Source organism: Eupeodes corollae, chromosome 1 (assembly GCF_945859685.1).
Source record: "Eupeodes corollae chromosome 1, idEupCoro1.1, whole genome shotgun sequence".
NCBI lineage: Eukaryota > Metazoa > Arthropoda > Insecta > Diptera > Syrphidae > Eupeodes > Eupeodes corollae.
In genome coordinates, this window is record NC_079147.1 from 305,381,974 (window position 1) to 305,394,577 (window position 12,604).

The following is a 12,604-nucleotide window of genomic DNA, read 5'->3' on the forward strand; positions in this document are numbered from 1 at the left end:
AAAAAATCATTCTTATTTTGGTTTCGGTGGTGAATGGTGTTCGGCTGTGGCTTCATTCGCGACGAATTAAAAACTCTCATGTGAAAGAAACGTCAAAATCGACGAATATTCGTTCATTCGTTGGTCGTTGGTCGTGCTCATGTGAATAGTACTTTACTGTTCGCACTCTTTCTCGATGACCTTGTGGAGTGGCTTACATGTGGGGTTGATATTGACAACACAAAGGTAAACGTAAAGGTTATCATGTACGCGGATGACGTAGTCATTCTTTCTGAATCACCATCTTCATTGCAACTGATGATAAACAAGCTCTATCAGTATTGCTTAATATGGGGTCTGGAGGTAAATGTGGAAAAATCAAAGGTTATGATTTTCCAAAAAGGGTCCGGAAGAATTGCAAGCGGTGAAAACTGGAAATATGGCGAACGTAAGCTAGAAGTAGTAAAAAAATATACCTATCTGGGATTGGAATTATCGTTCAATTTAAAAATGGAAAACCACCTAATAAATAAAGTAGATAAGGCGAAATCAGCAATATGCCAGAATTGGAAAAACATTTTCAGCAACAATTTAATAACTATCACCACCAAATATAGTGTATTTAATGCTACAGCCAAATCTATTATGTTTTATGGTGCACAAGTTTGGGGGATAGAACGACAGGAGGTAACTGAAAGCCTGCTGCGGTTCTTTCTAAGGAAAATCTTTTACCTTCCATTAAACACGCCAAAATATATGTATCACCTGGAGTCGGGTTTATTTCTGCTCTTAAACTTCATGCAGATTATTTATTAAGGGTGATTAATGTGGAAGAATCAAGACTTCCAAAGATGATTCTTAAGTATGCATTGAAAAAGAAAACTCTCTTCGTCAAAAATTGGGTTAAACTTGCCGGAAACTGTGGAATGACGATTAACCGGTCAGAAGCTAACTCAAACCAGTGGAAAAAGATCTTTTATGAAACAATTCAACAGACTGAAAATGAAAGATATGCCTTTATCGAAAAAGCTCGCAGTTCAACAGACCGAAAGTATTATTCATTAATCAATTACAATCTTAATGAAAATAACTATTTTAAAAGCTGTTTCTCGTGCTACAACATAGGGACCATTTTCAAAATTAGAGGTGAACTCATCAAATTAAACTTTACTCCACATCGAACGGCGGGGAACTGCAGTTTATGTAATCTGCAAGAGAGGGAAGACATCCTTCATTTTATTGGGGTTTGCCCCGTGCTTAAAGAAATAAGGCGTCACTACTTTGGTAAAAATGTTGTACTCATCGAGGAAGTTAAGAGTTATCTAAATGGTTTCGACTGGCAGCTTCTATTCAACTATTATAGTAAGGCCTATGCTTATAGAACAAGGATAATCACCGAAAGTTTTTAATTAGCTATACATTAATGTATGTTTTTAGCATTAATTCAAATTTTAATTTTTGTTTTAACTAAACTAAAAGTCATTCCATTTTAACTAAACTAAAATTCATTCTTTTTAACTAAACTCGAAGTGTACGAAAATTGTTTTAAAAATTGTAATATTACAAATATTTGGCAAAATATATCAGTTAAAAACCAAATTAATGTTTAAAAATTATAAACGAATTATTGTCACTTAATATTGTATACTACAGACACACGACAAACTTTGTCATGTCTTAATTTATTCATGTTCACTATTCAATACAATGTATAAAAATTTGTTTTTCATGAATAAAATGTATCTATCTATCTATCTATCTAATCTATCTACTATTGTATGGGTTTAAATCTGATATCCACAAAAAAACGCTGGTGTGCCCCAGGGCTCCCTTTTGTCTCCGACACTCTTTCTTATTTTTATAATCGATCTTCTGTCTAAAATTTCTAACCCACTACAGTATCCTCAGAGTTTTCTTATTAGTTTGTAGGTTTCCATCCTTGTCCTTCGGATGTGGACTATCAAAGGCAGCGTATGATAAGCTCAATAAATTCTTATCTTGACAGCATTGTTGGGGAATAAAAAAATGTTGTCTACTGTCTTTAAATCGTAACCCTTCCCCAATGCCTCTACATATATATGGGTGGCACCTGCATCGAGGAAACGGGACAGCTTTCAGTTCTAGGTATGTGCATTACAAACCACTTGTTGTGGAGTGACAACATATTTAACAACCACCCCTTTTGATCTGGCTATAATTTGTAAAGCCTCGATTCGACCTAAACTCGAGTAAAATTCTAATATCTGGGCAGGTGCTCCAATAACGCACTTGAGTCTCTTGAACACAATTCAAAAGAAAGGTCTGAACATGGTACCTACTTCATGTGCAATTTTTCTTTAAATAGGAATCGAGTCAATTCAAGGTCATTTCAACTCGATTCAAGAATATAAAGAATTAAGGCGAGTTTCAAGCTCGCTTCAACGCCACATGTTAATGTAGTAGTCTACGAACAAACCCCTTCTTGAAGAAATTCTTAAGCAGCATTCACATGAACGTGACCAACGAACGACGAATGAATTACAAAATGTGAGTTTATATAAGTTTGAAGATATATTTTCACACAAATTCTTAACAAAACGATAGCAATTTAGTTTTTATTTGATTTATGATGCATACTTTTACGTTTCAATATCATATATTGATAAGTTTAAGAAAACAAATTTATTCGTCGCAAAAAAAATTATAGTTGATACGGACTGTCAAATTTTATTCGCGTTTCACATTATCCACACTCGCAACGAATAAAATAATCGCGCGTATTCAACCTAAAAAAATCATTCTTGTTTTGGTTTCGGTGGTCAAAATCAAACTTCATTCGCGACAAATTAAAAACTCTCATGTGAAAGAAATGTCAAAATCGACGAATATTCGTTCGTTCGTTGGTCGTGCTCATGTGAATAATACTTTGAATGAACTTTTTTCTTCTTTGAAAATTGCCCATTTTATTAGTTTTAGTTAGTTTTTTTGCTAAGTCAATTTAAACATTTGATTCTCACAAAACTTTCTTCTGTTTGTGTGTTTTTTTCATTATCATTCTGACAGATCTTCTTTCAGTTATACCAACTGGATAATTTAGCTATTTGATTCAATTAATCATTTAGTGAATAAACTGTCAACTTTTGTATGAGAAATAATTAGCTGCGTTCAATCTCATGTTGGATAGGGTATCTTGGATAGGTGGATTTTTAGATACCTTATTGAACAAGTTGGATAGGTGTAATCAGATAGCTTTCAAAAATAAAAACCACTTTTAGCTGTTCACCAAAAGCAGAGAAACATTTAAGCTTGGAAGTTAAATGTTAAATTTCCACTTAGTTCAATTTGAATTCTATACGATTAATAATTTACTTGCGAAATCTCCGGTTTTAAACGATTTACGTTTAACAGAAAACTATCTTAACAAAAACGAGGACTATTATGAAGTGACAATACCTAAATATAGTTAGGTAAAGAAGGCAAATAGCTTCTTCATCGTCTTTTATGTGCAGAACATCCTCAAATACTACTCTAAGTAACATTTTGTATATTTTAGTTTACCAACAAATACAAAAAGCTGAAATCAATTTTCAAGTTTCTTCTGATTCATGTGTTGAATCAGCTGTTCTGTCATTTGGATTCGTTTTTTGACATCTCAGATATCTTTGATCAGCTTTTATTTTACAGGTGAAACACTAACAAAAAGGTATCCGGATAGCCTATATGTCCGAGATTGAACGCAGCCATTTACACAATTTGGATAAAACTTTCCTATGATTTTGTAGATTAAATTATTGAAATGTTTCGTGTAAACTTAACCAAACGTCATTGTGACTTTTAATTACTTTTGTTACAAAAAATACGCAATACTTAATGCTTACTAGTTTACAATGACTACTCCAGATTAACCAGGGTGAAATATTCATAAATCTAATAAAAAATAACTTTAGATAACCTTTTAAAATTAAATTTGAATACTAGAAGACTTGGTATCACTTTTTTGTTTCTGACATGTATAAAGTTTCTTAACACTTCTTATCACTGATGTGCAATCCACATTCCACAATTTGTTTTAGCCATCAACCTAACCGCGCGCGCCAAACAAAATCTTCCTTGCTCTTTTCAACAGCTGCAAACAACCGAACGCAAAGACAACCACCATTTGCGCGACCAAATCAATTCGACTTTCTCACTCTCTCAATTTCACCACAAAACAAAATGTAAACACACATCTCTCCAAAGCCCTAAACAACTAAGTGCAACAGAGACAAACATATACAAAACTGAAAACAAGAGCACCCTTAAAAAAAGAGATAAACAACGATACTCGATCAATTTCAAACAAATTCCCTTTGAAACGAAAAGGAAAGCAACAATCTATGCTTTGGATTGTGGAATTAAATTGAATTCAAACACAAAAACAACAAACTTGCACATTTCACCCAAAAGAGCAGATTCACCAATCACAATCATCCATCTTCAGCACAGCGACAGCAGTGAGCAAAATCGTCATCACTTCAAATTCGAGTTCATCAATGATCATCGCTTCATCGCTCATAGGAGGACAAAGTCAAGTCAAGCTCGACCTCGGCTCAACGAAAACGAATTAACTAAAAATCTACTTAATTAATATCGAATTCCTAATTTTTGCAAAAGTCCATCAAAGTACAAAATGTTAAAAAACATTATTTTATAAAATAGAATCACAATTGCTTCGCGTTTCCTTGTTCGTGGTTGTGGTTGCCTCCGACTGCTGTGATCGCTCTCCTTTTTAATTCTTGTCCACCGTGTGTTGCTTGTGAGTGGGGTGCAGCGCTTGAACAAAAATTGTCTCGCATTTTTGTTTTTCTTTTCTTTAAATTTTGTGTTTTCTTAACTTGTTTTGTGTGTTTTAAGATATATGATTTTAATATTGAGAAACTTTTGAATTTCTCTTCAAGATTTCTCGCTTTTTTTTGAAAGAAGAAGAAAAATACAAATAAAAAACTAAAAATCAAAAACCAAAGGACAAACAACAAAAAAAGAAAAATGGCGACATTCAAAATTCATCAAGACACAGAAAAGGAGAATGCGGCATATGCTGCCGCTGCTCGCAAGGAAACCACCGTTCGTGGAAAGGCCATGGCCAATGTTACTGCACTTGGGGGCAAGGATAAACGGTTCGCCGTTTTGAGTTCCAGCGGAGCAAACAATTCTAGGCCTGTTGGTGGCGGCGGAGCAAAGCCGAAGGCAACTGTAAGTTCATTTTTTTTTTATTGTTTGTTTGTCCCCTCTCTAGGCCTCCTACCTGAAAGTCAGTGTCAGTCAGCATTCAACATAACCTGTAAAAATTTCACTACTAGGAGAGTATTTGAAAATTTGAATTTCTAATGCCCGTTATAAGTTGGTTGAACTAAGTACTAACGGAATTTTGTTTTGTTCTGTTGAATCTAGCAAGCTTTTTGATAATAGATAACAGTTTTTGTTTCTTCTTTGTTTTAAGAACAGGAAGAGTTAATGTAAGTAATTAACAGGAAATGCGATTATTTTTAAACAAAAGAACTCCAAATCATGCTCTGAAGAGAAGTGATAATGTTTAGAGTGCAATTATTCTAAATTTTAAGAATTCAAAATGCTATAATAAAATGTATTTTGCAACTCCGAAATCAACAGATTCGTTAACAGAAAAATTTATCTAAAAAAATTCAAGATTGCAATTAAAAACCCTGATTTTAAGCTTTTCACATGATCGCATACCTACCTACTAAACGTTAAACAAGTAATGAACTACTCTTTTTTTGATACACATTGATACTAAGTTTAGCATTAACTTTTTGTTAATAGAATATTGAACAAAAGAAAGATATTAACTTTACTTATACTTACACTACTTTTAAAGAATAAAGCGCTTTTAAATTTTTGGTCGGTTATTGGAAAATTTTGCTTCTACTATAGGAACTAAAGGATAAATATTTGTATTTTTGTGGCACTTTTTTAAAAATGTTCAATGGCATTAGCAAGGTATAAGGCTTATATCCCTAGGTTAGGTTAAAGTGGCTGTCCAAGATGGAAACGGACACACTTAGGCCAGTTTAATGGCCCATTGTGATACCACATAAATCTTGATGCTTCCTCCTAAGCTCAATGGAACCAGCTTGAGTCTCTTATGAAACTTGAGAGGCTGATTAAGCTCATATGATTCAGATCGTTATATATATACAATACATATAATATCCCTAACGTTGGATCGTTTTTGCATTTGATATTTGTAATATTTCATTGGGAAATGTTTGTTAATACGAATTATTAAAAAGTTTTCATTTTAAATGGCCCAATAACGGTATTTATACAATAAAATAAAGTGACCGGGCAATAGATCAACGTCGCTGAAGTTACTGAAGGTAAGACTTTGGTAATGATAGATTTTTGATTTGTTTATACCATACAGGGACTTCGCTTTACATTTAAATATATGCATTTTAGTTTGTCAGTAGCTCAACGAGCGATAAAGTAATAATATGAATAGAAAAACTAGATTTTAGCTGTCCAAAGACATCCAATTCTACATAGATTATATAAATATATGATAATAAAGAGTGGAATTGATTGGCAAAACGTATTTAGAGTGGAACGCTGTTCCTTTTGGCCTTTGGGCATGTGCATCATCTTGGCCGATCCTATTTATTTTAGTTTCGTCACTCCACACTATGTACTTCCATTCGTTTGTTGTCCAGTTTACGTGTGATCTTGCGAACTCTATACTTAGTCTACTTTGCCTTGCAGTTACTAATGGTTTCTTCCGAGAAACACGAGTATGCAATCCAACTTCCACCAATATTCTTCTGATTGTGCGTGGCCCTATCGGGACATCGAATGCAACCGAGAGTTGGTGTTGTATCTCTGTGGAGCTTTTTTTTTGCGTCTTTTTTGTCCAGCCTACTAATTGCTCCATCTATTTGGCAGATTGTCTTACGGGCCCGTTTTTTACGAGGTACATTTTCAGCAGTCTCCAAGTTTTTACAATGCTTAATTGCATTGAAAACTTTCTTTACAGAACAGTTCATTTGAGATGCAATTGCTCTATAGGACATTTTAAGCTCCCAAAGCTCAATAATAGCTTTCCTTGTAGGATGATCACAACTCTTTAATTTTCACATTGCAATTACCTCCAAAATTTTAAAATTATTCTTTATAAACGTTTGCAGACAATTCAGAATTTTCTACTTACCAATGCAAAATAAAAAGATTATTTTTATTTCATTAAAATCAAATGTAATTTAACTGTTTCTAATTAGTTGACCAGTTGAAACGAACACTTTTTACACTCTACCTTGATTTTATTGTGTACTTTGCAAAGACTTATGCACAAATGATGCTTTTTCAAACAATTATATCATAACGCTTGCATTACACCGTTCTGGATACCGCTATTCTAGTCACACATGATGAAGTGAATGTGGAAATGAGAATCAAGTAATGTTTCTAATTAGTTGTCCACAGCTGTATCTTTTAAAACTATATCCTGAACAGAGTTGAAATATATCAATGGACTGTAAAACACTATTTTTCACTTTGATGCAACGAGATATGGGTCCATTCCTACTATAGTTGCTTCTAAAAAAATCATCACGTAGGTAGAAAACCATACGGAGACTTCTGCAAGGAAAATACAAATTAATACATTCAAGCAAATGAGAACAATTTATGTGGTTACTTAAGATATCTTTTACCATCATTACTGAAAAATATCTCCTTCTTAACTCAAGCGTTTGCATACCAAAGAGCTGACACCTTATAGGATATGGAGGTCTGTCAATACTCCAATCAAGCTTATTAAAAGCATACCTATCTAGTGAAGGATCTCTGCACTCTTTTTATTCTTAAGAAATGAGTGTTATAGTACGCATTCCAAATAACACTACAATACTTATAATTTGATCTGACAAAGGCTGAGTAAAGCCATTTGTATTCCTTCGTACAAAGCCGAGCATCTTATAAGCTTTATTTACAACAAAATCAATGTAGAAATTAAAAGAAAGTTTATGATCTAATATGACTCCAAAGTTTTTTTTTTTTGAGTAACTTTTTCAAAACAATGTCATTAATTGAGTAATCAAACAAAATGTATGATTATCTCCTAAGACACGTAAAACTTTGACACTTGGAGACATTCAGAAAGAGTAAATTTCTATTACACAATACAATCATCAACAGATTTAATGGTTTTAAAAATTTTAACATCCAGCATACATCAGCAAATAATTAGAAAATTTAAAAGTATCAGGAATATCATTTATAAAAAGTATAAAACACAAGGGTCCAATATGACTCCCCTGTGGAACTCCTGATATTACTTTGATAGCTTTAGATTTGAATTTATCTATTTTTACGAATTGGGTCCCGTTGCTGAAATAAGAGCTTTGTAGTAAAATTAACAAAATATTTTAAATTCATAATTGTATGGAAAAGGAGCAAATTTCATGGTCGTTAAAATAGATATAAAGATTTAAGAAAATTATATTAAATGCAAAGCTATTCTGGATTTAAAGATTATTTTAATATCTGGTAGTCTGGCACTGAGCTTTAATTACAGTGTGACATGATTGTGTTGAACATTGAGTCAAATATTCGGCAGCATCTGTCAATTGAAATACTGTACCACTCCTGTTGAACCATCCTCCACAGTGCGGTTTAATTTTTTGTTAAAATGTTTCTCAACCGGACATTTTAAATCTTCGTCAAAATGTTCTATGGAATTTAAGTCAGGCGATTGAGTTGGCCACTCCAATACGCTGATTTTTTGGTCTTTAAAAAATTTTTGAGCAGATTTGATGTGTGCTTAGAGTCGTTGTCCTGCTGTAGAACACATTTGAGAGGCATGTTCTCGTCTGTATAAGACAGCATCGTATCCTTCATGATATTCATATTCATATTTTGATACATTTTACACTCAATCAAATTTATTAGTCCAACGCCATACCAAAAAAATTAACCCTGAAGTATGGTACTGCTGCCACAATTCTTGACCGTTTTCGGGATGTATTTGAGATTTAGTTCCTTCAAACGAAGCCTTCTAACGGTGTTTTTGCATTCACTTCTGAACAAATTTATCTTTGTTTCGTCCATCCACAAAACATTTCTCCGATTTTTGCCTCCTTTTATGCTCACTCCAATCAACATGATCATGGGTGAATTTAAACCGCGTTGTTATATTTTGTGTTCCTTAGAAAGAGCACCATTCTTGCGATCCTTCTGAGCAAGTTAGCTTCTACGAGCAGTGCTGAAAGTTATTGGAAGCTGTAGTTTGTTTTTTATTTCCCTAGAAGACTTGTAAAGATTTCTTTTTGAGGTGCTAATGATCTTTCAGTCTTTTCTTGGGGTTGTTTTCCTTGGTTTTCTTAGCTGTTTTTTGGCTCTTAATGGTCAGAATTGTAATATTAATATTATTCAAATTATTTAAATTTACTTCCTAAAGTGAACTTAAACTAATATTTTTGATACCAGTTAAATATTAAGTCTGTGGTCCAATGTGTTTTTATTTTAATGTCCACCAAAGCACAGTTTTACCTAAGGAACGGTTCATCTCCAAACAATCAACAAGCTAAAAAAAACTTAACCAATGTTATTTTGCAAAAGAAAGTCTAACTTTTTTTGATAATGTTCAAAACTACTTCTAATGCATGTTCTTGTTTGAATTTCGTTTTACTCTTAGCAACTGTCTCTGTGTCTATTTTAATGTCCATGTCTTTATGTGTTTTCTGTAAATTACTTAATATATTTTGTGATATTAAAGAAGTAGGAAAATAATTTTAGCACAGAATGAAAGAATTTAACTTAACTCTAAAATACAAGTACAATTATTCGCTGCCTTTATTTTGTGATCCCTCCCTGAACAACTGTTCTTGTAAGTACCTACCTCAATATTTTTTCTCAGTGTTTCTTTTATGTGCAAATATCATTACCATGGTATAATACTCTTTTGGGCATACAATTTAACCCTAATTGAAAGCCGTTTAATTGAGATATAATTTTACTTCACTTTCCACATGAATTTTTTGTAGAAATCATTTTTTAAATACATCAAAATATTCCCATGGACTGTAGAAGATACCAATATCAATTTAAGAAATCTTAAATTCATGAAAAATAGGTCTTAAATTCATGTTTGATCCATTTTTAGAAAGTCCACAATAGGTGTAATCAGTTTACAATAAAGTTGTCTCTCTTTTCTTGCTTAAAAAAGTCTACAAAAAATGTTTGGCGGAGATTCATTATTTGTTATAGAGGATGCAATTATTCCAAAGGGTCCTTCAAATATCTTTTTTTTATAAACATGGCGCAAAACATCGAGTGTAGTTTCGACTGTGTTACACGTAGCGCCGTCCTGTTGAAACCAAATGTTGCCAATATCATCCTTTTCAATTTTTTTGCACAAAAATTCGTTCAACATGGCCCGATAACGATTGCCATTGTTTGTAACGACCACTCCTTGCTCATTTTCTAAAAACGATTATTTTGGCAAAATCGGCATCTTTTCTAAGTCGATCGCAAGCAATATTTCCCAGCGTTGTTCAAGCTTATACACAACCATATTCGTTTAGCGGAAGGATAAAACTAATTATCTGTTGAATCAGACATGAGCTAACTGCTATCATTTACGTAAGATGGCGGACCCTACTCGTATATCATACCAATGCTAAAGTGTTGTACATCTTATACATCGATCCCTTTCCGCCAATTTATCGGATTATCGTTAGCGCTAAAATAAATTGTATCGTAAACAACAAGTCAAAAGCTTGTGCTTGTCCTTGAAACCACTTGTATACCCTAACTCATTATTGAAAATTATTAATTATGCTTAAGCAAATGGCGAAAAACTCTCTATGTACATGTACCTTTTCAGTCTATTTTGGTTCATTTAAAAAAATGTATTTTTTACAAGGAATTTATTTCGAAAATAGAATCCAAATATTTATCAATTTAAAGATCTTACAAATAAGATTTACTTTGATACCAAGGTTTCTCATTTAATGGGTTTTCCCTTTGAGAAGTCGTTTAGTAATGTACTTCTGAGAGAAAACTTTGCTTCAATACAACTGGTGTTATATTAGAAAAAGAAAATATAGATTTTTTATAAGTTACGTTAATTTTACTCGTAAGTAAAAACAAGAAACAAATAACAGACAACTGTTTTGAAATAAAATGTTAAGTTTAGTTGAGTTATAAAATTTACACAATATTAAAGGTATAAGATAAGGTAAATAGATAGGTACATAATGTTCCCGTGGAATCTGGCTTACGTTTTTTCTATAACTTACAGAAATAAAAGGAAAGTCGACCTCTTAGTTTGAGTAAATGTTAAAAACTGCCGAAGCTTTATTAAATGGAAAATAACAATTCTTTCTTAAAATGCTACGTTGACATGTTTTGATGTTTCATGTTGCAGTATGAGAATTGAATTATCTTTTGTTTCTGCCGAAGCTTTATTAAATGGAAAATAACAATTCTTTCTTAAAATGCTAAGTTGACATGTTTTGATGTTTAATGTTTACTTTACTTCACTTTACTTTACTTTACTTTCCTTTACTTTACTTTACTTTACTTTACTTTACTTTACTTTACTTTACTTTACTTTACTTTACTTTACTTTACTTTACTTTACTTTACTTTACTTTACTTTACTTTACTTTACTTTACTTTACTTTACTTTACTTTACTTTACTTTACTTTACTTTACTTTACTTTACTTTACTTTACTTTACTTTACTTTACTTTACTTTACTTTACTTTACTTTACTTTACTTTACTTTACTTTACTTTACTTTACTTTACTTTACTTTACTTTACTTTACTTTACTTTACTTTACTTTACTTTACTTTACTTTACTTTTCTTTAATTGGCGCTACAGGGCATTGTGCTCCTGGACCTCAAGTAATAACTTTCGCCAGCTTACTCGATCTCTAGCTTGCTGCCTGCAGTTTCGAATGCCTTGTTGACGTACATCGGCCTCAACTTGATCACTCCACCGGAGATGAGGCCTGACTCTGCTGCTTGTTTCCTAAGGCTTGGCGTTGAATACCTTACGGGCTTGAGCTTCGATGTTCATTCACTCGACATCTTGAGCATTGAACATGCAATTTTTTTACCGGTGGCAAGTCGCTGTACAAACCGGCCCTTAAATCGTACGCAGAACCTTCCTCTCGAAGATACCAAGAGATCCTTCATCTGCCTGGGAGAGGGTCCATGCTTTTGCACCATACAGCAAGACTAGGCTGATTAAGGTGTTATACAGTGTCTCTTTAGTACTTCGCGATAGGGCCTTATTCCTCAACTTCTTGCTTGGGCCAAAGAAACATCGATTAGCAAGGCTAATTCTATGTTTCATCTCCGCGCTGATGTCATTTGCAGAATTAACAGCAGTGCCCAGATAAACAAATTCGTTTATCAACTCGAAGTTATACCTATCAATTGTCACGTTTTGACCAAGTCTACGCTGTGAATCGACTTTATTTGACGGCAGTAAATACCTACTTCGTTTTGTCGTCGTTAATATCAAGACCCATTTTTTTCCATAACACAGTTTTGAATAAACAATAAAAAGGACCAATAAATTAGGAAATCGCTGATTTGTTAGCGAAAATAATTTTTTAACTTGATAGTAAGTGATGT

The 12,604-nt window shown here is 33.0% G+C and overlaps 1 protein-coding gene across 2 annotated transcripts in view; it reads left to right on the forward strand.

Moving 5' to 3' along the window:
* Positions 1 to 4,434: 4,434 nt before the first annotated feature.
* The window catches only part of LOC129942377 (G2/mitotic-specific cyclin-A), a 40,041-nt gene continuing 31,871 nt past the window's right edge, over positions 4,435 to 12,604 (forward strand). Inside the window, exons 1-2 of one of the 2 annotated variants that reach the window (XM_056051278.1) lie at positions 4,435 to 4,753; positions 4,896 to 5,190. In XM_056051278.1, the coding sequence (XP_055907253.1) occupies positions 4,984 to 5,190 (207 nt within the window). In that variant the 5' untranslated portion in view covers positions 4,435 to 4,753; positions 4,896 to 4,983. Of the gene's footprint in view, positions 5,191 to 12,604 lie in introns of both variants that reach the window. The other variant, XM_056051277.1, reaches the window with a different exon arrangement.